We start from the raw sequence: 23,311 nt of genomic DNA, 5'->3' as shown, positions 1-23,311 counted from the left end.
ATTACAATTTAAAACAATGGTTTTCTATTTTAATATACTTTAAAATATAATTTATTTCTGTGATGCAAAGCTGAATTTTCAGTGTATTGTTACAAAAGATTTCTATTTTAAATAAATGCTGATATTTTTTAACTTTTTATTCATCAAAGAATCCTGAAAAAGTATCACTGTCACGATCACCAGTGAGAGTGCCCATCATTGCCACCAGAGGGCACTCCACCCTGGACTACACACATAATTTGGACTCCATTTCCCATCTACCCTCATACCTTGGACTGATCACCCTGCACCTGCTACCCATTATACAATCACTCACTCACACACACACACACACATTAAAGACACTTGCATCCACACCTTCATGCGAAGTCTTGTTTAGCCCTATCTGACATTTCTGAGCATTTCCCCTGGATTTTGTATTCTTGTGTTTGACCTTGGACTGTTACGCGTTTCTGATTCTCTGCTGCCTGCCTTGACCCTTGCCTGTTCCTGGATTGTGTATGTTTTCTGCCTGCCCTGATCTCTGCCTGCCTTGGGAATCTGATTGTTTGCTGCCTACCCAGATCACTGCCTGTCACTGTCTCATCCTTACTATTATTGTGTCTGTCAACTTAAATTCAATAAAAGCTGCAGATGGATCCTCACTCTGTTGACCTAATCATTACAATCACAGGTTATAAAATAATATTAAGCAGCACAATGGTTTCCAACATTGATAATAAATCAGCATATTACAATGATTTCTGAAGGATCATGTGACACTGAAGACTGGAGTAATGATGCTGAAAATTCATCTTTGCATCACAGAAATAAATTATATTTTAAAGTATATTAAAATAGAAAACCATAATTTTAAATTGTAATAATATTTCACAATATAATTTTTTCTGTATTTATTATTAAATAAATGCAGCCTTAATGAGCATAAGAGACTTTATTAAACATTAAAAATAGTAATGTTTCCAAACTTTTGACCGGTAGTGTATAATTTACAAGCCAACATATTTGCCTGTCCATACATAGAATCCTGACAGAGACAGCCCTAAGAAGGAAGGACCCAGACGCAGAATGAGCAGGGGGGTGATATTTTTAACAAAAGACAAAACACAAGACAGGTGAGAACACGGTCCAAACATTAGGGCAGGAGAACAGGCTGGTCAGGAATGAGACAACTCCAGGCTCTATGCCAACGGTGGAAACTTAACAGCGGCTCAAGGAACCGTTTGAATGATTAACAGATTTACAATGCACATACTGTAGAACATTGTAATGTTTAATAACATTTTATGAAAATTAAATTTTGCATTGAAGAAAAGTAGATTTTTGTTATGCTGTCAATAAAAGTTCTTAGAAAGAAAGAAACAGTCCTCCAAAACCCTATAGGTCGTTTTTCAAGCACCTTATTACGACCTATATTTACGTTTTAAAGTCATGCGCCCTCTAGCCGGCGTAAAAATAATTACAGTGTCGTGTTACGTCTGTCGTCATGAAATGACGTACGACTGTCGTTACCAATCAAAATGTGGGATCATTTAAATGCAATGTGTGGAGTTTTTACACCATTTCAATTTAGCAAAACTGATTTTTTTTTTTATTATTATTATTAACGACTACACCCATCCCATCCCTAAACCTACCCTTAGTGATTTATAGTGGATACATTCTTTATGAGCACATACGTTCCCTGGGATCGAACCCACGATTGCATGATCACATGATTGCATATTGCAATGTTCTGCCAATTGAGCTACGCGAAGCCCGAAAACTGACACAGATAAAAGGGAACAATGCATTAAAATAAAAGTGTCCTGTTGTCGACAGGGGCGCAACTTTAGTAAACGCGCCTCTGGTCGTATTTCGGGAAAGTGACAAACGACCTATATGGTCGTATTGGTTGGAGAACATGTTGGAAAGAAAATCAGAATTGGCAAAAATCAGCGCTGGCAGGTCACACTTACAAAAAAAAAAAAAAAATTTGTAATCGGCCTAAATAATTGTAATAGGTGCATCTAATTAATCCATAACTCTGCTTCTCAATCAAAACGTAAGAAGTACAAAAGTCTGTAAAAAATGTAACAAATATTTTCAATTGTCTCTAATCAAGCAAATTTGTACTTTATATGCACTAACAGTTCTCGTGTTACTGCGTCACTCCAGCAGCTAATGCAATCCACGGGAAAAAGCAATACGAAGAAAAAAAAACCTCTTAAACTGAAACACGGGTCAAAGTTCACAAAAACAGTGATTACATCCTTTAACCGACTTAAGCCCCGATAATCTTCCATTGAGGTAACCTTCTCGAACATGACTGAACACACACGTCTACGTGCAACAGCCTCAACACCCGTCAAAAATAAAAGTCTTCCAAAAATAATCACTTTTCAAAATGACTTAATCACATTCTGGGCTCATCTGCTTGCATCATCGATAAGGTGTATCCTCCAACATTAGCTACTGTCTAATGCATTAAACATGTTAAGCGCTTCCGCATTGAGCATTTTAGAATCATTAATTCACCGAACAACATAAAACATAGGCTACATTCTGAATAACAAAAAAAAACAAAAAAAACTAAGCTCTGTTCTGGGAATGTTCCAACAGAACTAACATTCCCAGAATGCCCCATGAATCAAAAATTATTAAATGGGTTTTAGTTGGCTAAAAGTGAAATAAATGTAAATGTAGAAAAGTCAAACCTCAGGAAATCTGTGTTCCGAACAGCAAACTGAGTGTTTCTGCTGGATAGTATATAAGAGATGTGTCTTGTTTTCTTGAATTCTTTTGATGTGTTCTTTTTCCACTACATTGTGGGCTTAAATAAGTGTACTCATGTTACGTAAGATGCATGTCAGCCAATCAGAAAGGATCTATATGTTACTGAGATGTCTGATCTCTCTAAATCACATGACTCTCAGAAAAAACACCACAGAAGTAATACCACAATTGTTCGAAGCCATGTTTTTCATCTTTCAGTTGTCTGTTTTAATTAATCATTATCTAATGATTTGCAACAGTATCATTATGTAATGATTTTACTTGTTGAGGCGTATGACTATTAACTAATTGTTAAGTAATAAGTAATATTAGTAGGGTTGTCAACAATAATCATAACCACAATGATATATTACTTAATAATGAGCTGGAAGCTGAAATACATGTCTTTGACCCATTAACACATTAATGTCCACTATCAGTACATGTTGTTAAGGAATTAATACCTGATGACACTTTCAATTAATAGCAATTCACATTTTACTTAATTCATTAATCACCAAAAGGGCCAGATATACTAAATAAATTAGCATGAGAATGCAATTCCAAAAAATTGGAAAGTTTTGCGCTGGTGAAAGCTGTTAGTACATCTGTTACAGACCACGGATCCTACTCCCACCCACGCCGGTCCTGCTTGGCCATGTTGATTCTCAGTTAATATCAGCAGAAAACAAGTTAGAAAGCTGATTCTGATCATGCAAGTGTGAATCTTTTACTCCAGATTCATGCATTAAACACAAAGACATCATTCAGTTATTTCTCATTTTGAGTCGCACTAAACAAGCCATTGATCAGGACATGGACAGTCTCTTTAACAAATAAAAATCTGAAGGTAAATGTGAGTTTTTAACACCTCCAGGAGATTTTGATAACATGATAATTAAACTTTTATGGTATTCTTAGTTGACTGTGGCATTGACACTTACAACGTCAATATGCAAAGGTGTTGCTATAAAACAGCCCCACTTCCTGTTTGGTACATGCCCTTGCTAGTAATTTCATTTGACGGTTTTCATGAGGACAGTCTTGAAACTTTAGTAAAAATGATAAATGGCAAGTGAATCAGATTAAAACTGCACAAGGTTCAAAAGAAGAGGTGCAAATGGTCAGATTTCAGATTCATTTGTGGTTCCATAAAGTAAATGTTCACATGAATGTCGGCCACTGAAATAATGCTGATGCATAAAGTTAATCTAAATTGTGTTTCTCATCTGATGAGGCTACACTAAGGCTTTTGGTTTTATGTAGGACAAACTAAGGTCTCAGAAGAAGGTACAAAAGCTGTCAATAAAGCAGTCGTAGCACCATTTAAGCACTAATCTTCATCTTTTATCTCATCTCTGCTGGTGGTTTCAAGACATTCTCTTCAGCCCCTGTATCCTCTCGATAAACTCTGTGGTTAGTTACAAAAAAAAGTTCAGGAACCTAACTTTCACAACTTTTGCTCATCTCATGCTGTTCTACAAAAAAAGAGGAAGTCAAATACATTTGTTTCTACATTAACACCACTTTAAGTATTGCAGGTACTTTCCAAGCAGATTTCAAGCATCTTTATATGGCTTTAACGTAAAAGCAAGCAAATAACATTTCTTTGCAACAGGTAAATAGCAATATTAATATCAATATCAAAAACACAAATCAGCCAGAGAAAAAATGTTCTGAAAGTGATTCTGACAATATTGTTTCTTTGTGTTTTATCGTTATAGTTGTGGTGTGAACTACTATACTTTAATAGTTAGAATGATTTTTAAAACTATATCTTTATCAATATCTTTATAGTCATCGTTCATGGTGTGAATGGGCCTTAATACTGTTATTTCTCACAATATGACATGGATAAAATAACATAAAATCAAACACTAATGACACTCATCTTTATCAACCACTACAGCTAAATAACTATAGCAGCATAATATATCCATACGAATCTAAATACAGTTTGATTTTCTAATGACTACATTCGCTGTGATAAAGTAATTTTATCATTAACATGTTACAGTTTTTATATGTGCAGAAACTGACAATGATTATAAAACTTTCAAAAATAAAAAGCACCAAAGCTTTCATTTTTCCAGTGTCAAACTGTATTCATGTCTATATTATTATGAATAGATTTAAAATGTCTCACATGGTTCATTATAGGCTCAATGTAAAGTATTCAGCAGTATCTGTTCCAGTGTATTTTATCTATGTAAAGTAACTAACAGATTTGATCTGTCAAAGATGTCAAAGAGTAGAAATAAAATGGCAGCAGCAACACTTGAGATCGGTTCCCATGAATTCCCCTCACAGATCTCAAACTTTAACTTTTGACTTCACAATCAGTAACAGCTTTCACTCCAATCATTGAAACAATCACACAAACACACAAAAGCACACAAAATCACTCAGGTCTGAATTAATTCCAATAGGATCTGGCTGCAAACATGCACAATTGACTCTCAGACATTAAGTCTCATCTTCACGCATGCGCAGTAGCCTACAGACATGCAGTCACACATTTATGCATGTGCACCTCCAGATGGCATCATGCGTTAACAATGCTAACAGCTGAAATAGACTTCATGCAAGAGATTAGTGAGCAACTTATATAAACTGTCTTAAGTTTTTCATATTCACTGTTAAACCTTGCTGTAAAAAACTGCCAAATTCTGACAATAACATACCATTTTCCATTAAAACAGTAATATACCATAGCAAACAATGCATTCTGGGTAATATTTGTCATTTTCGAGCAAGTAGCCTCCAGGAATATACTGTAAATTAACAGAGCTCAAAGTTATCCCTCAGAGGCTGTGTCCCAAAACACACCTTATACTCTCTAATGAGAGCCATTTCAGTACTATGATATGGTCTAAATCCTGACTGGAAATCCTTGCAGATATCCTATTTCTTTCTAAAAAAACAAAAAAACAAAGGACCATAGTTGTGAGGATATTGCCTTTTCAGTAGACGGTTGCATGATTATAATTTTCTCTCATATTATCAATCTTGCAAGTAAAGTTCATAAAGTCATTACAGCTGTGCTGTTTTGAAACATCTGGGGTTAATTATTAAGCTTTATTTCTCATTATTTTAGCCACTGTATCAAATAAATTCCTAGGGTTGTGTTTGTTTTCTTCTAAGAGGGTCGAAAAATAAGCAGATCTAGCAGTTTTTATGGCCTTTCTGTAAGCAATAGTCATGTCTTTCCACAAAATGTAAAAAACCTTTTGTTTTCTTCCAGCTGCACTCCATTTTTCTGGCTGCTCTCTTGAGGGGCTAGTTGTGCCACAGTGTTGGACTATTTTATTTTCTTTAAGTGCAAAGGAGCAACTGTGTCTAAAGTGCTGGAAAGGAGAGAGTCAATAGTTTCTCTTGCAAAATCGAGGTCTTCTAAGCTGTCTGGTATGCTGAGGAGATGAAACTGATCAGGAAGATTATTATAAAGCAGTATTTAGCGGTAGAAGTGATAGTCCTACTATATTTGTAACAGGGACTAGGATTTGCAGCCTTGGCTAAATGTAGTATACACAAGACTAGATAATTATATGAGACAGGGGCGGACTGGCCATCGGGAGTACCGGGAGTTTTCCCAGTGGGCCGCTGGATAATATGGCCTGGCCCGTTGCAAAGTAAATATTTATGAAGAATGAAGTATAGTAAATTTACGTAGTCTATATCCTTCCGTCGGCCCAGACAATCATTCGCGCGGGCGCAGCCCACTTGATGCAAAAACTCTAAGTGCTCGTCAATTTCAAAATGTTTGAGATATCCAATCAAATCAAAGGAGGCGGGATTTACTCTCCGAAGAAACCAAGCAGCGCTGCACTTTTTAATGCTTGAAGAATGCGAGCCGAGGTAAGATAAGCAGCTGAACATGACGAGACAATATACAGCAATATTTGCCTACTGTTTACGATTTAAAAAAAAAAAAATGCTAACTACTTGATGCTAACTACTGCTAACTACTTCTGGCCTTTTTGAATTTTTCAAATTTTAATGCCATTTACGTTATTCATCACACACACAAAGAAACATTAGACTAATGTAGCAGTTTTCAGCATATCAGATAAGAGTGAATGTTTGTGTAGCCTATCTGTGGTCAGGATTTCTTCAGTAATTTCACAATCATTTGAAAATGATTCATAAAACTCAAAATATCATTCTCAATCTTACACTAAAACATGTAAAACCGGCAACTTTCATATTCAAGTAGCCTATGCCATGTTAGGAAAATATAATTTGTTAGTTAGTTTACATGCATTATTTTACACACTGGCGATCAAAAGTTTGAATTAAGACTTAATGTTTTTGAAAGAGGAAGGCTGAATTTATTTGATCAAAAATACAGTAAAAAAAAAATATTATAAAATATTAATAAAATTTAAAATAGATGTTTTCTATGTGAATTTATTGTAAAATATAATTTATTCCTGTGATCACAACTGAGTTTTCAGCATCATTACTCCAGTCTTCAGTCATGTGATCCTTCAGAAATCATTCTAATATGCTGTATTTTTACACTCTTTTCCACAACTGGACCTCTATTCCATAAAATGACAGTTGTCAAACCCCTGAAAGGACAAATACTAGAAAGGCACCATGAATCAGTCCAAATTCTGCACTACATTCTAAGTCTTCTAGATCATACCAGAGCATTGTTATATATGGACTGATATTAAACTTCCCTGTATGGAAAAGAGATTTGAAATTTTTTCAAAATGATTTACTATTTGTCATGTGCACCAAGACAAATTATAACGTAAAGAAGTATGCCAGTCATTCATTAATGTTAATGATAAGCATTTCAATAATAAAAAAAAAAAAATAGCATTTATAGCATATCTGTACAAATAGCATTTATATTTTTATTTTAGTAAGTGGTGTAAAAAAAATTGGTAGGTTTTATGGTGAGGTGTTGCGGACTGTGTGATGGGCCGCTTTGTGCCGGAAAGTCCAGGGCCACTTTTTTGCCCCAGTCCACCTCTGACCTGAGATTTCATCGATCTGCTGCAGAATTTCAACGGCATCAATGTCGATTCCATGTGACAATATTAGATCTAAAGTATGATTATGACAATGAGTGGGTCCTGACACGTGTTGTCTAACTCCAATAGAGTTTATAATGTCTGAAAATGCCAATCCCAGTGAATGTTTTTCATTATCTACATGGATGTTAAAATCACCAACAATTACAACTTTATCTGCAGCCAGTACTAACTTGGATAGAAAATCAGCAAATTCTTTGATAAAGTCTGTATGGTGTCCTGATGGCCTGTATACAGTAGCAAGCACAAATGTCAAATGGGACTTATCACTTACACTAGATAGTGTTACATAAAGCAGTGGTTCCCAACCACTTTCCTGGAGGCCCCTCAACAGTGCACATTTTGCAAGTCTCCTTTGTCTGACACACCCATTTCAGGTCTTGAAGTCGCTATAATGAGCTGATGACCTGAATCAGGTGTGTTTAATTGAGGAAACATGCAAAATGTGCAGTACTGGGGGGTCTCTGGGAATGTGGTTGGGAACCACTGACATAAAGCACCATCACTTCAAAAGAATTATATTTGAAACTAGACTTTTGAGTAATACTGAAGATATTACTATAAATTACAGAAACACCGTGTTTGTAACACTAATATTGGGGTTTGGACTTATTTAAAGTAATGTAATCGTCTGGTTTTAGCCAGGTTTCTGCCAAACAGCACATCTAGGTTACAATCTATAATCATATAATTTACAAAGAGTGATTTTGAAGAAAGGGATCGTATATTCAGCAACCCGAATTTTATCATTTGTTCCTCTGTATTACAGTGCATGCATAATAATTATGCAAGTTGATATTTTTACAAGCACATTTTACCAATTCCAAACCACATTAATCTTAATAACTACTATTAATTTTGTATTTAATCATTTATAAGTGATATATAATTGTTAAGGAAAGCTAGAAGTAAAAAAACGCCTTATATTCAGGTGTGCATAATTATTAAGTAGGTTTAATTTTACAGGTAAAATGGGCCATAAAAAGAGATTCAACTCATACTGAAATGTCAAAAATTATTAAATGCTCATGAGAAGGACGCAATACTAATGCAATACTAGAAATTGCTAAATTAAGGTGTGACCAATGGACAGCAACAGTGAAAAAAAACTGCTACACATCGCTTATCTTTATTCCAGCTGTTCTCTTTTTGCTGGTTGTGTAATGCTGTGGTGAAATGAGTAATCATTACAGTTTATTTAGTAAAGAATGTGTGTTGTTTAAATTTCATAGTAATTGTTCTGGCCTCATGAAGGCTCATGGTGTGAATGAACATCAAACTAACTAGAACAAACTCTTTGACATGTATATATGATACTGGATATCAAGGGTGAAACTGTTAATAATGTTGACAGACAGTAATTTCATTCGTCAGTCATGTGTGGGGTGACCTATTATTTATTAAACAAATATTAGTCAGCCAGTAAAACAAAATGTTAATTTTTAAATTCCGTGAGTTTGCGGCTTTCTGTTTAAGACAAGAGAAAGCGAGGGCACATGAAGCACAGTTCATGAAGATAGAAACAAACCCAAGAATTTATAATTTCTGTGAGTTTCTGTCATGTTTTCGCCCACTGCTGTTTCCTTCCACTCCCCACCAGAGGTCTACTGTTCACCATTAAGACTTTCATTGCACATACGCAGTCACTTCACTCTGGACTACATTTCCCACAATTCCCCAGCTAGGCACTAATCACACACTCACACCTGTTTCCCATCAGTGACTCTTTATAAGCTGCACTCAGACACACACACATTGCTGAGTATTGTTTAGCTTTTGATTGGGCCTTGTATTCGACCTTGTCTCCATGTTCCTTGTTCCTTGCCTTGCCTGTGTTTTTGACCCTGGACTGATTCCTTGTTGATGATTATTTGCTGCCTGCCTTGACCTTTGCCTGTTTTTGGACTACTCTTTGCCTTGCTTCCTCTGATCCTGTTTGCTGGTGTTTGACCTCCTGTCTGTTTAACTATGCTCTCTTTTAACAAAGCTTGCATTTTGGATCTACCACCCTGTCGTCTCAATTCCCATTGTTACAGTTTCACATTAACATTATAATGTGCTTTTTTTAATCTAATTGCTAAATTTGATTAAATGCTGCATAAACGAAACTAATTTCAGAGCTCTGTATAGGTCATTATACAAAAACATCTGCAACGTTTTAATTGAAAGGTTAGTTTACATGGTAATAAAAACAATAACCTAAATATAGCTGCAAGCAGCGATGACGGGCCCAAGCCCGGTGGCACCGACACCCCGGTGGCTTCAGGGCAACTGTGCACTGTGGGCAAAAGGCATTTAAAATGGGTAAACATAAAAGGACTATGTCAAAGTCATTTGAATACACCACATTTACTGGGTAGGGGAGGAGGGGGGGTTTGGACAGAGAGAGAGTCTATGTCTGTGTGTGTGTGTGTGTGTGTGTGTGTGTGTGTGTGTGTGTGTGTGTGTGAAAAATCCACATTCAAACCAAAATATCTGACTTCCTGTTGGTCGGAGCTAATGACTGTAAATTAAATATGTGCCGATTCAGGCTGCGGCCCCTTTAAATTCTCATGCTCCCCGCCCCCGAGCTCTCGACTGCCTTAAACAGCATAAACAAAGTTCACACAGCTAATATAACCCTCAAAATGGATCTTTACAAAGTGTTCGTCATGCAGCATGTCTAATCGCGTAAGTATGGTATTTATTTGGATGTTTACATTTGATTCTGAATGAGTTTGAGGCTATGCTCCGTGGCTAACGGCTAATGCTACACTGTTGGAGAGATTTATAAAGAATGAAGTTGTGTTTATGAATTATACAGACTGCAAGTGTTTAAAAAAAGAAAATATCGACAGTCTTGTCTCCGTGAATACAGTAAGAAACGATGGTAACTTTAACCATATTTAACAGTACATTAGCAACATGCTAACGAAACATTTAGAAAGAAAATTTACAAATATCACTAAAAATATCATGATATCATGGATCATGTCAGTTATTATTGCTCCATCTGCCATTTTTCGCTGTTGTCCTTGCTTACCTAGTCTGATGATTCAGCTGTGCACATCCAGACGTTAATACTGGCTTGTCGAATGCCTTGAACATGGGCTGGCATATGCAAATATTGGGGCGTACATATTAATGATCCCGACTGTTACATAACAGTCGGTGTTATGTTGAGATTCGTCTGTTCTTCGGAGGTCTTTTAAACAAATGAGATTTACATAAGAAGGAGGAAACAATGGTGTTTGAGACTCACTGTATGTCATTTCCATGTACTGAACTCTTGTTATTTAACTATGCCGAGGTAAATTAAATTTTTAATTCTAGGGCACCTTTAATGAGAAAAATATGTGTACCGAGTTTGGTGACTGTAGGTTAAACTAACCCCCCACTTTTGTCAAAAGATGGCGCTATAGAAGCCCTCCTCCCCGCCTGTTTCTATGGTTTTGCCCATGTCTACTGGTTGACATCTCTGATGTTTGTATCGAGTTTCATGCAATTCGAAGCATGCTTAGCGTCTCAAAAGCATCCAAAACGAATATTAAAGTTTGATGTGTTGCCATGGCAACAATGTTTGAGATATCACGATTCTTTTTACAGGTCTATATCTGCTGTGTATTGACATTACACTGATGAAGTTTGAAACAAATCGGGTAAAAAAAAAAAAAGAGCGTGATCTCAAAGCATTTTGAAAGTGACACACTTCCTGCTGCCAATTGGTGGCGCTATAACTTTGACTCACAATAGTCACATCCATGTGATCAGCCTACTATAACGAGCACACAGGTGAAGTTTCATAAAAATCATTCAATATATGCAGACATTATAACACATTTCCTGCTTCCCTTTTCTCGCCATAAATCCGTTGCCTCGCCACAGCCAAACCATTCGAGATATCAAAAATCCGCTTGCAATTTAGCATTCTCAATCCTTCAAGCTGACCTGATGGTGGTGATTGGATTAATCGCCTAGGAGGAGTATATCAAATTCCAGAGCATGTGTTTTCCAAACAACCCATAATAGTCGACTTCCTGTTGGGGTGGCGTATAACTTAGAGCATGAAAGTTGTTCGGCCCGATGAGGTCTATGTGTGTACCGAGTTTCATACAAATACGTGCAAGCGTGTTTGATATATGGACCAAGTTTTTAGACACCGTTCAAGGGGGCGCTGTCGAGCCCTCCTACCACGCCCGGGTACCAGCTTCTGCTCAGCCCTGATGGCCGACGATTCCCATGTGTGTGCAAAGTTTCAAGAGTTTTTGAGCATGTTAAGGGCCCCAAAAATGCCTGAATATTCGAAAAAAAATAATTATCCTAAAGAAAACAATGGGGCCTTCGCCTTCGGCTTGGGCCCTGAAAATAACCATTAGGGAACATTCTGTATGAGCTATGTTTATGTTATTTAAAATAACTACCCTGCAACATTCTGGGAACATTATTTTATGGTTGCAAAAATAAAATTTAAAAATAACTATTAGGGAACGTTCTGTATAAAATACGTTTAGGTTATTTAAAAACAACCTTCCTCCAATATTCTGGGAACATTATTTTATTTAATAAAGAACATTCCTAGAACATCATATTTAATTCCCCAAAAAATTAACCAAACAATACTTGGCTTTCATAACCAATAATTATAAAATTGATGACAAACTGATGAGTTCAATAGTCATTTTAATCCCATCAAATCTGCTCGACAACTGCTGTGTCACGATTATGATCTATTTTAATGTCATGAAGATGATTTGTGTTATAAATCACTAGTTTGGTCATGAAACTCTAGATGGAGCAGGCTTGACATGTAATCTGTAAGCAATCACATTACATACATGACACAAGCTGATTGGCTGCTGCTGTTTCCACAGCCAATGAGATGCTTGCTCAATATTTAAATAATTTGGTTCAGTGTTTGCTGTAAGCTGGTTAACGAAAAAAAGATCTCTGAGGTAAAAATCATTGCTTTATTAGCAGGTAATTATACTGGAGGCCAGTGTGAATGTCAGTTCACTTGGGTTTTTATAGGCCTATGCGTGCTTTAATTTGTTATTCTCAACCTGTAAATCTGGTGAGCATCAGCATGTTCTTCAGTATCATGATGAATGAATGAGGAATGAAGAATAAACACCAACCTCTTTGTTCTTCAGTATCACAATGTTTCATTCTGCAGGTTCTGGATCACCGGATCTCTCTGTCCTCTCCTTCCAGATGCTTTCTGGTAGTTCTGACAAAAACAAACACGTTTCATTTCCAACAGACATGATGTGAGATGAATAAGAAATATGTCATAAATATGTGCACCAAGTACAAAGACTAATCACATTTAAAATAAATAAATAAAATGAATGACACTGATCATGTAACTCAAGATCTTCAAATCACGCTAGATAACAATCATCAGGTTTTGTCGAAGCCTCAGCAACACTCAACTTTTCTTAAATTATTTCTGATGATCAAAACAAACTGAAATTAACTAGAGCTACAACAACTACTTGATGAAATAGATTATGAAAATAATCAACAACCAAACAGATTAATCATGTACAGTAGTGGCCAAAAGTGAAGTATTTGCACAATATTTGCTTTAAATTAAACTTATGTTTTATTAAACAATCAAAATATGAGAATATTAAGTCATATTGGGAAGAAGAATAAACTAAAGTATTAAAATGACAAAATTATTTGGCAAGAAAGGCAAACTCCAGCATATTATTAAAAATGTTAAGTCATTATAAGGAGAATTCATCTTATTATGAGATGTTACTGTGAGCCATTATTATGGAAAAGCATCTCATTTTTAAGATACTATTTCAAGTAAATGATGATATCCCAGAAATGGCTGCTGACATCTCGCTCTGAAGAAACCTGATTCTGTGCAGTGATGATCATGAGATTGATCCACAGCATCAAAATCTCAATCACATAAACCACATAAAGATGAACCACTTATCATGATTTCAGATTGTGGTGATGTGGTTTCTCCACTGTATGGATCTTCATGTGTATCTTCAGGTGACTTTTAATAGTGAAACTCTTTCCACACTGATCACACGTGTGCGGCTTCTCTCTGCTGTGGATCCTCTCATGTGTTTTCAGTGTTCCTGACTGACTGAATCTCTTGTCACAGTGTGAACACTTGTAAGGTTTTTCTCCAGTGTGAATCCTCTGGTGCACTTTTAAACTGTTCGATGAAATAAAAATCTTCTCACACTCAAAGCACATGTGAGCTCTCACACCAGTATGTTTTTTCTGATGTACTTTTAAATTACTCCGCACTGAAAAACTCGTTCCACATGTAACAGATGTTATCAATGTATTAATTTCACACAAAATCTCTCCATCTCAGTTATTTTATATTTACATAATTATTTTGTATTTTGGAAATTCTTTTTATATTGATTTCTGTTATTTGAGCTGTTTTCTATGCTTATACATTCATTTTCTTCAGTGTTTGTTGTAATTGTTAAATAATGGTACGTGGCCCCTTTAAGAAATGAGTTCCGGTTGCTTTCCTTCAGTTCGCGGTAAGCGCGGCTGGGGAAAGGTGAGTTCTGCTTAAGCTCTGTCTAAAAAGTTTTAAATGAGTTATTAAATGACAAGAAACTATCTATTTTTGTGTTAAAATTGAAGTCTAAACTTATTGAAAGGTTCTGGAACATGATGTATTCGTTTTGAGTGTTTGTTAACCAAGATCTGTGGCTAAAATTATCTGTTTTGACTGGCAGGTCAATGCCAAAAGGCCACGGATTGACTTTTGATTGAATTTTCCTTTTTATTCTCTCAGGTATGTTTTTTATCCATGTTTCTGTTAATATTGTTGTCTTGAATTCATATAAAATGTTTTATAGTGAGAAAAATATTAATGTTAAATCTAAATATTGTTGATCTGATCATATGCAGTTCATCTGAAAATTGTAATATAACGTGCAGTTCGCGGTAAGCGCAGCTGGGGAAAGGTCAATGCCAAAAGGCCACGGATTGACTTTTGAATGAATTTTCCTTTTTATTCTTTTGAAATAAAAAACATGTGGTCTGAGGAATTTCTGTTCTCCGGTCTCTTAAATAAACATCACAACGCAGAGTGAAGGCGCAGACCGGTCACACACACAGAACACGAATGTGCTTCTCCTTCGTATGAACTCTCAGGTGTGTCTTCAGGTTTGATGCACTGAGAAATGTTTGTCCACATTGATCACATGTGAACGGCTTCTCTCCAGTGTGAACTCTCATGTGAATCTCAAAATTACCTTTGCATGAGAATCTCTTTTCACACTGTTCACACATGTACGGCTTCTCTCTGGTGTGGATTTTCATGTGTTGAATAACAACTGTTTTTTTGTGTGAAGCTCTTCCCGTACTGATCACATGCGTATGGCTTCTTCCCAGTATGAACTCTCATGTGAGTCACAAGACAACGTTTGCTTTTGAGACTCTTCCCACAATGATCACATGCGTATCCTTTGAAGCTGCACTGAAACTAATTTTGACCTTCAACCGTTTGGAGTCCATTGAAGTCCAAATGAAATTAAATGATACATGTGAAAAAAATGTATTTACTTACCGCTTGTAGTACAAAATGGGTTCAAGTGTACTGTAAGTGGTATCTAAATACATGTTTTTAAATACAGAGATAGTACATTAAAAGCACATTTTAGTTCATCTTTCATGGTATCTCAAAATAGCACAGTTGAGTACACTTAAATGTTCTTAATATTATCTTAAGTACTAAAGAAGAATTTTTAGCAGGGCTGGACAATTAATCGAAAAGTTATCAAAACCGAAATTCAGAACCTCTAATCAACGTAATTTTCCGATGTCGGTTATTTCGGGTTTTTTTTTAATCCTGTTAATGCTTTCCCCTTAAAAACATACTACCGCGTGTGTAGTCACGTGACTCCGCCCCGTCCAGTCAGTGGCATGGAAGCAACACGGAGGCAAGTGCCGAGTCAACACACACAGTCGGCGCAGGAGCGGTAATTTTTAGTATATTAACAAATATAGTATATAACATATTACAGAATTAGTGCACAAAAATAGAGCACTTTAAGTACATTAGGGTACTTTTTTCCACCTGGGTGACTTAACATTTAATTTACAGCAGATCTGAAGACATCAGCATGAGAAATGGGGTGAAAACATAAACTATTGGCATGTAATAATTAGTCTTTAGGATATATGTTAATATAAGGCACGATGAAGCACAGCTCAGGTTTGTTTATATTCACCTTCTTCCGCCCACTTTTAATACTTCGCTCTTCCGCATTTTATCATCCGACTTCCGCTAAACAGACGCGTAGCTAGTTCAGTCGTTAGAAGATTGTTTATAGCTGGCTATTACTTTAGCAAAATGACAAAGTTAATCCCGTAAATGTTTTAAATTGGGAGCACGGAGAAACATCATACGAAGATCAGATGGTCTTATATTGTCCCATCCATCGTCGTTGTTAACATGGGTAGACGATATGAAGAAGTGGCCGGAGGTAACCTATGGGGACATTTTCAACTACTTTGTCCTGTGAGGGTGATTTCGTCTTTTTAAAAGCAAATGTGCACCCCAGTCAGTCGAGCAGTCCAAACCACTCTGCGTGGGTGCTAGTTAGTAACCAGAGATCAGTGGAGACTACTGGATGTTCGTGCATCACTGGTTTGAGAAGGTCGTGTAGCCACGCAGCCTCAATATTATGGAAGGTAAGACTATCACACACACTATTATTATTATTATTATTATTATTATTATTATTATTAACGTTTTGTTAACATAAGTGTGTTATAAATGTATACATTTAAGAATATTAACATGTGTTTGTGACATATACACAGCTGCTGAACTGATGACCATCTGCAGGCTAAGTTTCTTGTCAAATCTCTTACTTGAGTAAGGTAAGTGAATGGTGTCCAGGGTAGGGTTGCACCAGCTGACGGTAAGCTTTCTTAAGAGTAATTTAAGAGTTTTTGCTCTCGGTCAGGATATTCATGAGGTAGTCAGTCAGATCACGGCCAGCCAAGTACAGATTTACTGCTAACAGTCTTTTATTCTGTCACAGCGTGTTGCAAATCAAGTAAGACGCAGGATGTAAGTGCAAGCAGTTTTAAGTTTATTTTAACAAAGAACTCAGGATACATAAAAAAGCAGGAAAGAACAACCTCCTAAACGCAACAATAACAGATAGCTGAACTCAACTAAACACAGGGCTTAAACACACAGTGAACTGAGGATCTAATTAACAAGACACAGCGGGACACACCTGAACTGAAACTCTAATCAAATGAGACACCATGGAAACAAACAGGCAAAGGACAGAATTAACAGTACAAGAAAACCAGCGTAGACTCAAACAATGAACAGAAACACAGAGCCAAAACAAACTCTAAACATTGGATATTTACAGTAGATTTGTTCATGTCATATTTATAGTCATCAATTTTGTTTATGCGTAGTTTGCAGTGTCGAGAATTTTAACCAATCACACACATTTCTGATGAGCTTAGGAATTCAATGTCCAATCAGAGGCGTTTTGATTCATCGCAGCGCAAATGCTGGTGTCATGAAGGTTGCACGCGCTTACTGACTGAATTCTGAATCTGAACTCGTGAATTCTCTCTTATCATCATAAACAACAAAATGCAGAAAAGATGTACTTAAGAGATTCATTTTGCTGTATATGTAACCCCTCTACCCAGGTCCTACTTGCCCCGCTCTGCGCGGGCCTCAAACCTGGGTTTCTGGCGTGGGAGTCGGACGCTCTAACAAGGAGGGTAAAGGCTGCAACCTCTAGAGTCAGTCGCTAAAGCATCACTTGAGATCAGAGGAGTGAGGTTTACTCGCACAGCGACTACTAGCTGGCCTCAGATACACTCACCCCCCTAAACCTCACTCCCATCTGGGTCACGGCACCAATGTGACAGTGTGTGTTGGATGGAGTAATTTGCAGTGAGATCAGGAGGATGGTCACTCATAGTTTTACTGGGCCTGAGACAAGACTGGGACAAACAGCACCAAAAGGCTGATCAGCATACAGTGCATCGATGTTGCATGAACAGTCAGCAGCACGAGATATGTGGCTCTGCTGATTACACATTTTTACAAAATGATTGTGAACATATAGTGGACAATTCTAAATAAAACATACATTAAATAAAATAAAATATAAAACACTTTCTCTCATTAAATCACATAAATACAGAAACAATGAACTCAAGTGACCAATATTTTACATATTTTGTATAAAAAGAAATAAAGAGAGAAGAATGCAGCCCTAAAATGGCGCAGGTACACACTTCAGCACATGCAAGCGCATAGAGCACATGTGCTAATAGCTAACACTCAAATAGGGCTAATATTATTTTAACACAGAACATGAGAAAACCGAATAAAACACATACCTGGGAAAAACAGCACCAAAAAGGCTGATCAGCATACAGCGCATTGATGTTGCATGAGAAGTCTTAAATGAAATAAACAGAAGTTCGGAGTTCACAAGCAGGCCAGTTAACTAGTTATGGCCGATTTCGAAACACTGCTTCATGAAGCTCTGAAGCTTTATGAATCTTTTGTTTCGAATCAGTGATTTGGAGCGTGTATCAAACTGCCAAAGTCACATGATTTCAGTAAGTTTCGGAAAACAGTCCGAAATTTCAATGGTTCACCATGGGGCCCCTACCCATTCTGCACCAAACAAACAAGTCAACCTAGCAATTCAAAATCTTTGTCTGCAATTTAATAATGACCTATTACGTTTGCAGTTGCTTTTGACCACTAGGTATCAGTATTTAGTCAGAGACCTCCCATGGATGTAGCACTAGCAGATGATTTATTATGCAAATGTAAATGTAATAGAAAAATACAGTAATCAAATATTCATATTCATACATTCTTAAACAAAACCAATTGTTTAGTCAAAAGTTCAAGAAGGTCCATATTTTAAAGCTCTTTCTAACTTGTACTCGGCTTTAAAATAACATAGTTCTTGTAATTGTTAACTATAGCATTTGTAACAATAAGGATATAATTACAGGTAAGACCATTTTTTCTTTCTTTCTTTTTATAACATTTGTTATGAAAAATAGCAACACAGTTAGAAACTATAGCTACAACATGCCACAGTTGTAATATAAATCTTTAGTGAAAAATCTACTCCTTAATATCTATTATAACAACTAGTCAAAATTTGCCACAATAAATATAATAGAATAAATTCTAGTAAATGTGGTCTTCATGAGAAGTTTAAAAAGCTTGAAGGATGATGTTTTCCCTCTTTTCATCAATAATTTTAGTGGCTGTTTTAGATCATGTTCGACTTTCTCCGTAGCGTTTTACTAATTGTAAAATGATGTTTAACAGGTGTAACCGAGTAATTAACTTATCATTCACAAAAAAAAAAAAAAAAAAAAAAAAATCAAACAAACATAATTCATTCATTTATTAGCCTCCATTAAACATTTCTAATGGAAAGTAAATGAGTCAAAGTAGCTTGTTTCTTCTACACTGATTTTTCACATGCTGGTTCAGTACGCACACACAAAGGGCTTATTTTCATAACAGTTCACATCATTCCAGTTGCCATCTGTTGAAAGACATAAAAAAAAAAAAATAGTTGTTTTTATCATTTGTGTATTATGAAAAAAACTAAATGTTTATTAACATGGTAGACACAGAACAATCAGCAACAATGTTTTTGTGATGAATGTTCACAAAACATTTTTAATTGTGATGAAAAAGTTATTTTCTATCTTCTGGATATACAGTATGACATGAAGCAGTATCTGCTAATCTTCTGATGTATGGTCTAACACAATTCAGATTGATGGATCATTTATCATGTTATTTCATGAGCATTAACAGAAGTTACTTACTGACAGAGTTCATCTCAATGCAGTCCTCATTTGTACTGTAACTGGGTTGTCCAGGCGACCATAGTTGATAGCCAAAACTGGATCCATCACTCCAGAACCAATTTCCCCACTGTGAACAGAAGAGAAAAAACAGCATTGTGTTTATGTCCACAGCTTTACATGGCTTCGTTTTATCTTTATTTATCTAAAAGATGATTCCTCATGAACCGTAACCCCAATTTAAACATGTCAGAAATCTAAACAGAAATGATGAACAAATTATTTCACAGAAAGGGTATCAGTAAAGAATATGTGAAAACTATGTAAGAAAGGGTTAAATCATTCAGTTATCTCTATCAGCCATACTATTTCACATCGAGTTTCACGATACAAACACTCGAGTATTACATCATCATGGTGAGCGGTGCCTCTCATGGCTGCCAATGCGCTAAACTAACTGTTCTGAGGACCAAAATAAATAATAAAAACACATCTATGTTCATGCGTTTTGAAAAATGTATTAAATGAGTTTTAATGTAAATGTAATGGTAAATGCCCAGTAGCACAGAAAGTATGATGAAAAAAATGATTGCTTACACGAATAGCATCATGGCCTCCGATCCAGGTAGGTGTTGATGCATGAGTTGTCTGTCTAACCAGCTTCTGTATAAACATGTACTCCTCATGGCTGTGTACAGAAGCAAGGTTCCCATTATAGTACAAACACATATACTGTAGAGGCGGAGACATGAGCAAACACAAAGAACATGTTATTTTAAATTAATATTCCAAAATCTGTGACATGCCTTCAGTTACCATCGAAATAATGTTTACTCACTGTGCTGTTTATTTTTTGTTTATTATTTTACCTGTGAAATCTAAAATCTGCCATTTGAGGTGGGACTGCTTTTCTAGAAAAGGTTCTGGTTATACTGTATATAGATTAGATATAACTTCACATAGATAAAGTTAAGTGATCCTCATGATAACATGAAGTGTGTTATGTCTGTATTTCCAAACCATTATGATGTTTCAGTATTATCACAGGGATGTATGTTCACATCCTGGAGCTCCATTGTAATTTCTTTACTGTTAACATATATTGTTTTTAAACTGAGGAACAAGTTGTAATTATTATCCTGTGATAACTGACAGGTGTCACAGATGTTTACAGAGTTAATCCAAGAATATTCTTTTCATTTTTATGTCATATTAGAAGCTAAATGTATCATACCTCAGCATTAGTCCATATGTATTGGTAATTGAAAAACTTGTAGCATCTGCATCCAAAGGCAGACCATCCTGCCTTACAGACTGTTAAATGGAAGTTTTGTTTGTTATTATGTTTTAACCGTTAATGACCTTTCATGTAATTAAATTAATAACTTTCATTTAAAGGTACACTATGTAACTTTTGGCCCTTTACCGATTAAAAAACAAAAAGGCATGCAACATTGTTTTGGTCGTGCTTTGGCTTCGCATGACTGTGGAGATGAAGGCGACGCTTCACAAAAGATGCTGTACAGTGAACTCTGTTAGAGAGCTACATATGGCAGTCTATCTGGTCCTGTAATTAAATACCTCACTCATCGGTTGAGTAATTAAAAACTCCTTTATCACCGCGTCGCTTTTACAACATTTCAAATCTCTCAGTTCTCGCCAGCTCCTAAAGCCGAGCTAATGTTGGTTCTTGTTTTATTACAAGCTCTGTTGTGTCCTCTTTTCTATAGCAGACTCTCCTCTGTTCAGTGTTTGTTTCAAACGGGCGATTCCCCAGAGGTTGGAGATTCAGCTGCTCCATCTCTTCCTTTCTTGCTCTTGTGACAGCTAACCTCTCCCACTCCCACACCAGACATGCATCAAAGCGGCCGGAGCAACTTTTCTCTATTTATGGATGTGACGAGTGATGTATGTCAGTAAACTGTTCTGACAGGTCTAAAATATAAACACTTATAATAGACTTACCATAGTGAATCAGTGAATCACGTTTTGTAAGAAGGATTGATGATGTATTGACTCATTATTTAAATTTTATTTATTAAAAAAGCTACATAGTGTACCTTAAATAAACAAAGGATTTATTTTTTCTTTCAAAAAAGAAATATCATGATGTGAAAAGAAAGACATTTAAGATTTTACACTCTTACTAGTCACTAATCAAATAAGTCTTTTTAATTTAATTTTTTTTTTTTTTTAATCATGCAAACCTGTTTTTCAGTCAAATTTTCTTGCTTCAAAGATGTTCTTTAGAACATTTTTAAAGCACACTGGAGAACATGATCATCAGGTGTTACATACACTTGTTATGGTGGAGAAATGCACTGGTTTTGGACTCTTGTGGACTTTTGTACTAGACATAAACACTGACAAGAGTAGAAGACAAGAGAAGCCTTACCGCCACAAATTGTATTTTTATTTTCAACAGGACGTGATTCCACTTAAAAAGAAAGAAATACACATTTTTAAAACAGAACTGCTAGTAGCAGTAGTGCTACAACAAATACTAATAATAAATACAGTTGCAAGAAAAAGTATGTGAACCACTTGCAGAATCTGTGAAAATGTGAATCATTTTAACAAAATAAAGGAGATAATACAAAATACATGTTATTTTTTATTTAGTACTAAGATATTTTACATAAAAGATGTTTACATATAATCCACAAGACAAAAAAAAATAGCTGAATTTATTAAAATAACCCCATTCATAAGTTTGTGAACCACTGATTATTAATACTGTGTGTGATGGGTGATCTGGGTACCTGGATGATCTACAACTGTTTTTTTGTTTTTTGTTTTTTTGTTGTTGTTGTTTTGTGATGGTTGTTCATGAGTCCCTTGTTTATTCTGATCAGTTAAACTGAGCTCTGTTCTTCAGAAAAATCCTCCAGGTCCTGCAGGTTCTTCAGTTTTCCAGCATTTTTTGCATATTTGAACCCTTTCCAGCAGTGACTGAATGATTTTGAGATCCATCTTTTCACACTGAGGACAACTGAGGGACTCAAACACAACTATTAAAAAAGGTTCAAATATTCACTGATGCTCCAGAAGGAAACACGATGCATTAATAGACAGGGGGTGAAAACATTTGGAATTTGAAGATCAAGGTAAATTGTATTTAATCTTTTTTCCGGGAGACATGCAAGTATCTTCTGTTGCTTCTGAAGGGCAGTACTAAATGAAAAAAAATTTATATTTAAAGTCCCCCTGTAGTAATTTTTTCCCCCTTTAAACTCATCATTGATCACCAAAATGACGTTTTAAAAAAAAAAATTCAAGTGAAAAAAATTTCTTCATGCCTTAAAATAGCTTGTACACCCTTGCTCATTTAATATACACGGATCTATGAATATGCAAATTAGCCCCGCCTCCACTCGCTCAGCTGATTTAAAAAAACATTCAGATGAAATCCTGCAGGCGCCCGTGTCTTCTCCGTACATGAAACAAATGCACATCCTTGAATGAGCGCGAACTTCCATCATATGTACTTGAACTTATCAGGTAGGCTAAAATTTATAATGGACTGAATAGCTCTCTCTGAACTTGATGTGCGATTCCACACTGACAGAACATGCACACGAATCACGGTCACACGCTCAGAGCAGTATTGTTTTAGCTATGTTTTATAGTATTAAAATATTTTGAAGGACAAAAACATGAACTTTATTGGCTTTAGCCTACTTCAAGTCAGCCGT

The 23,311-nt window shown here is 35.9% G+C and overlaps 2 protein-coding genes and 1 long non-coding RNA gene across 9 annotated transcripts in view; 1 reads left to right on the top strand and 2 right to left on the bottom strand.

The window, feature by feature from the left end:
• LOC127510050 (galactose-specific lectin nattectin-like) overlaps positions 1–23,311 on the bottom strand; it is a 97,820-nt gene that overhangs the window by 40,335 nt on the left and 34,174 nt on the right. For 3 of the 7 annotated variants that reach the window (XM_051889562.1, XM_051889561.1, XM_051889558.1), the window contains exon 1: positions 2,697–2,805. The exons of 3 other annotated variants lie outside the window; for them this stretch is intronic. Coding sequence is in view for 1 of the 4 variants with exons in the window: in XM_051889564.1 (XP_051745524.1) it covers positions 19,290–19,348; positions 19,638–19,746; positions 20,214–20,348; positions 20,851–20,930; positions 22,012–22,053 (425 nt within the window). In the remaining 3 variants the exon portion in view is untranslated. Of the gene's footprint in view, positions 1–2,696; positions 2,806–19,189; positions 19,349–19,637; positions 19,747–20,213; positions 20,349–20,850; positions 20,931–22,011; positions 22,054–23,311 lie in introns of those variants that run through there. One more of the 7 variants, XM_051889564.1, reaches the window with a different exon arrangement.
• LOC127509954 (gastrula zinc finger protein XlCGF57.1-like) overlaps positions 12,968–23,311 on the bottom strand; it is a 63,556-nt gene continuing 53,212 nt past the window's right edge. The window contains exon 3 of the mRNA XM_051889365.1: positions 12,968–13,008. The gene's annotated coding sequence lies outside the window, so the exon portion shown is untranslated. The remainder of the gene's footprint in view (positions 13,009–23,311) is intronic.
• Positions 14,343–17,939, top strand: LOC127510105 (uncharacterized). The gene is made up of 2 exons (XR_007929488.1): positions 14,343–14,930; positions 15,171–17,939. It is a non-coding gene; the product is annotated as an uncharacterized LOC127510105 (long non-coding RNA).

The sequence above is a fragment of the Ctenopharyngodon idella genome, chromosome 3 (assembly GCF_019924925.1).
Source record: "Ctenopharyngodon idella isolate HZGC_01 chromosome 3, HZGC01, whole genome shotgun sequence".
Taxonomy (NCBI): Eukaryota; Metazoa; Chordata; class Actinopteri; order Cypriniformes; family Xenocyprididae; genus Ctenopharyngodon; species Ctenopharyngodon idella.
This window is presented reverse-complemented; position numbering and strand designations above follow the sequence as displayed.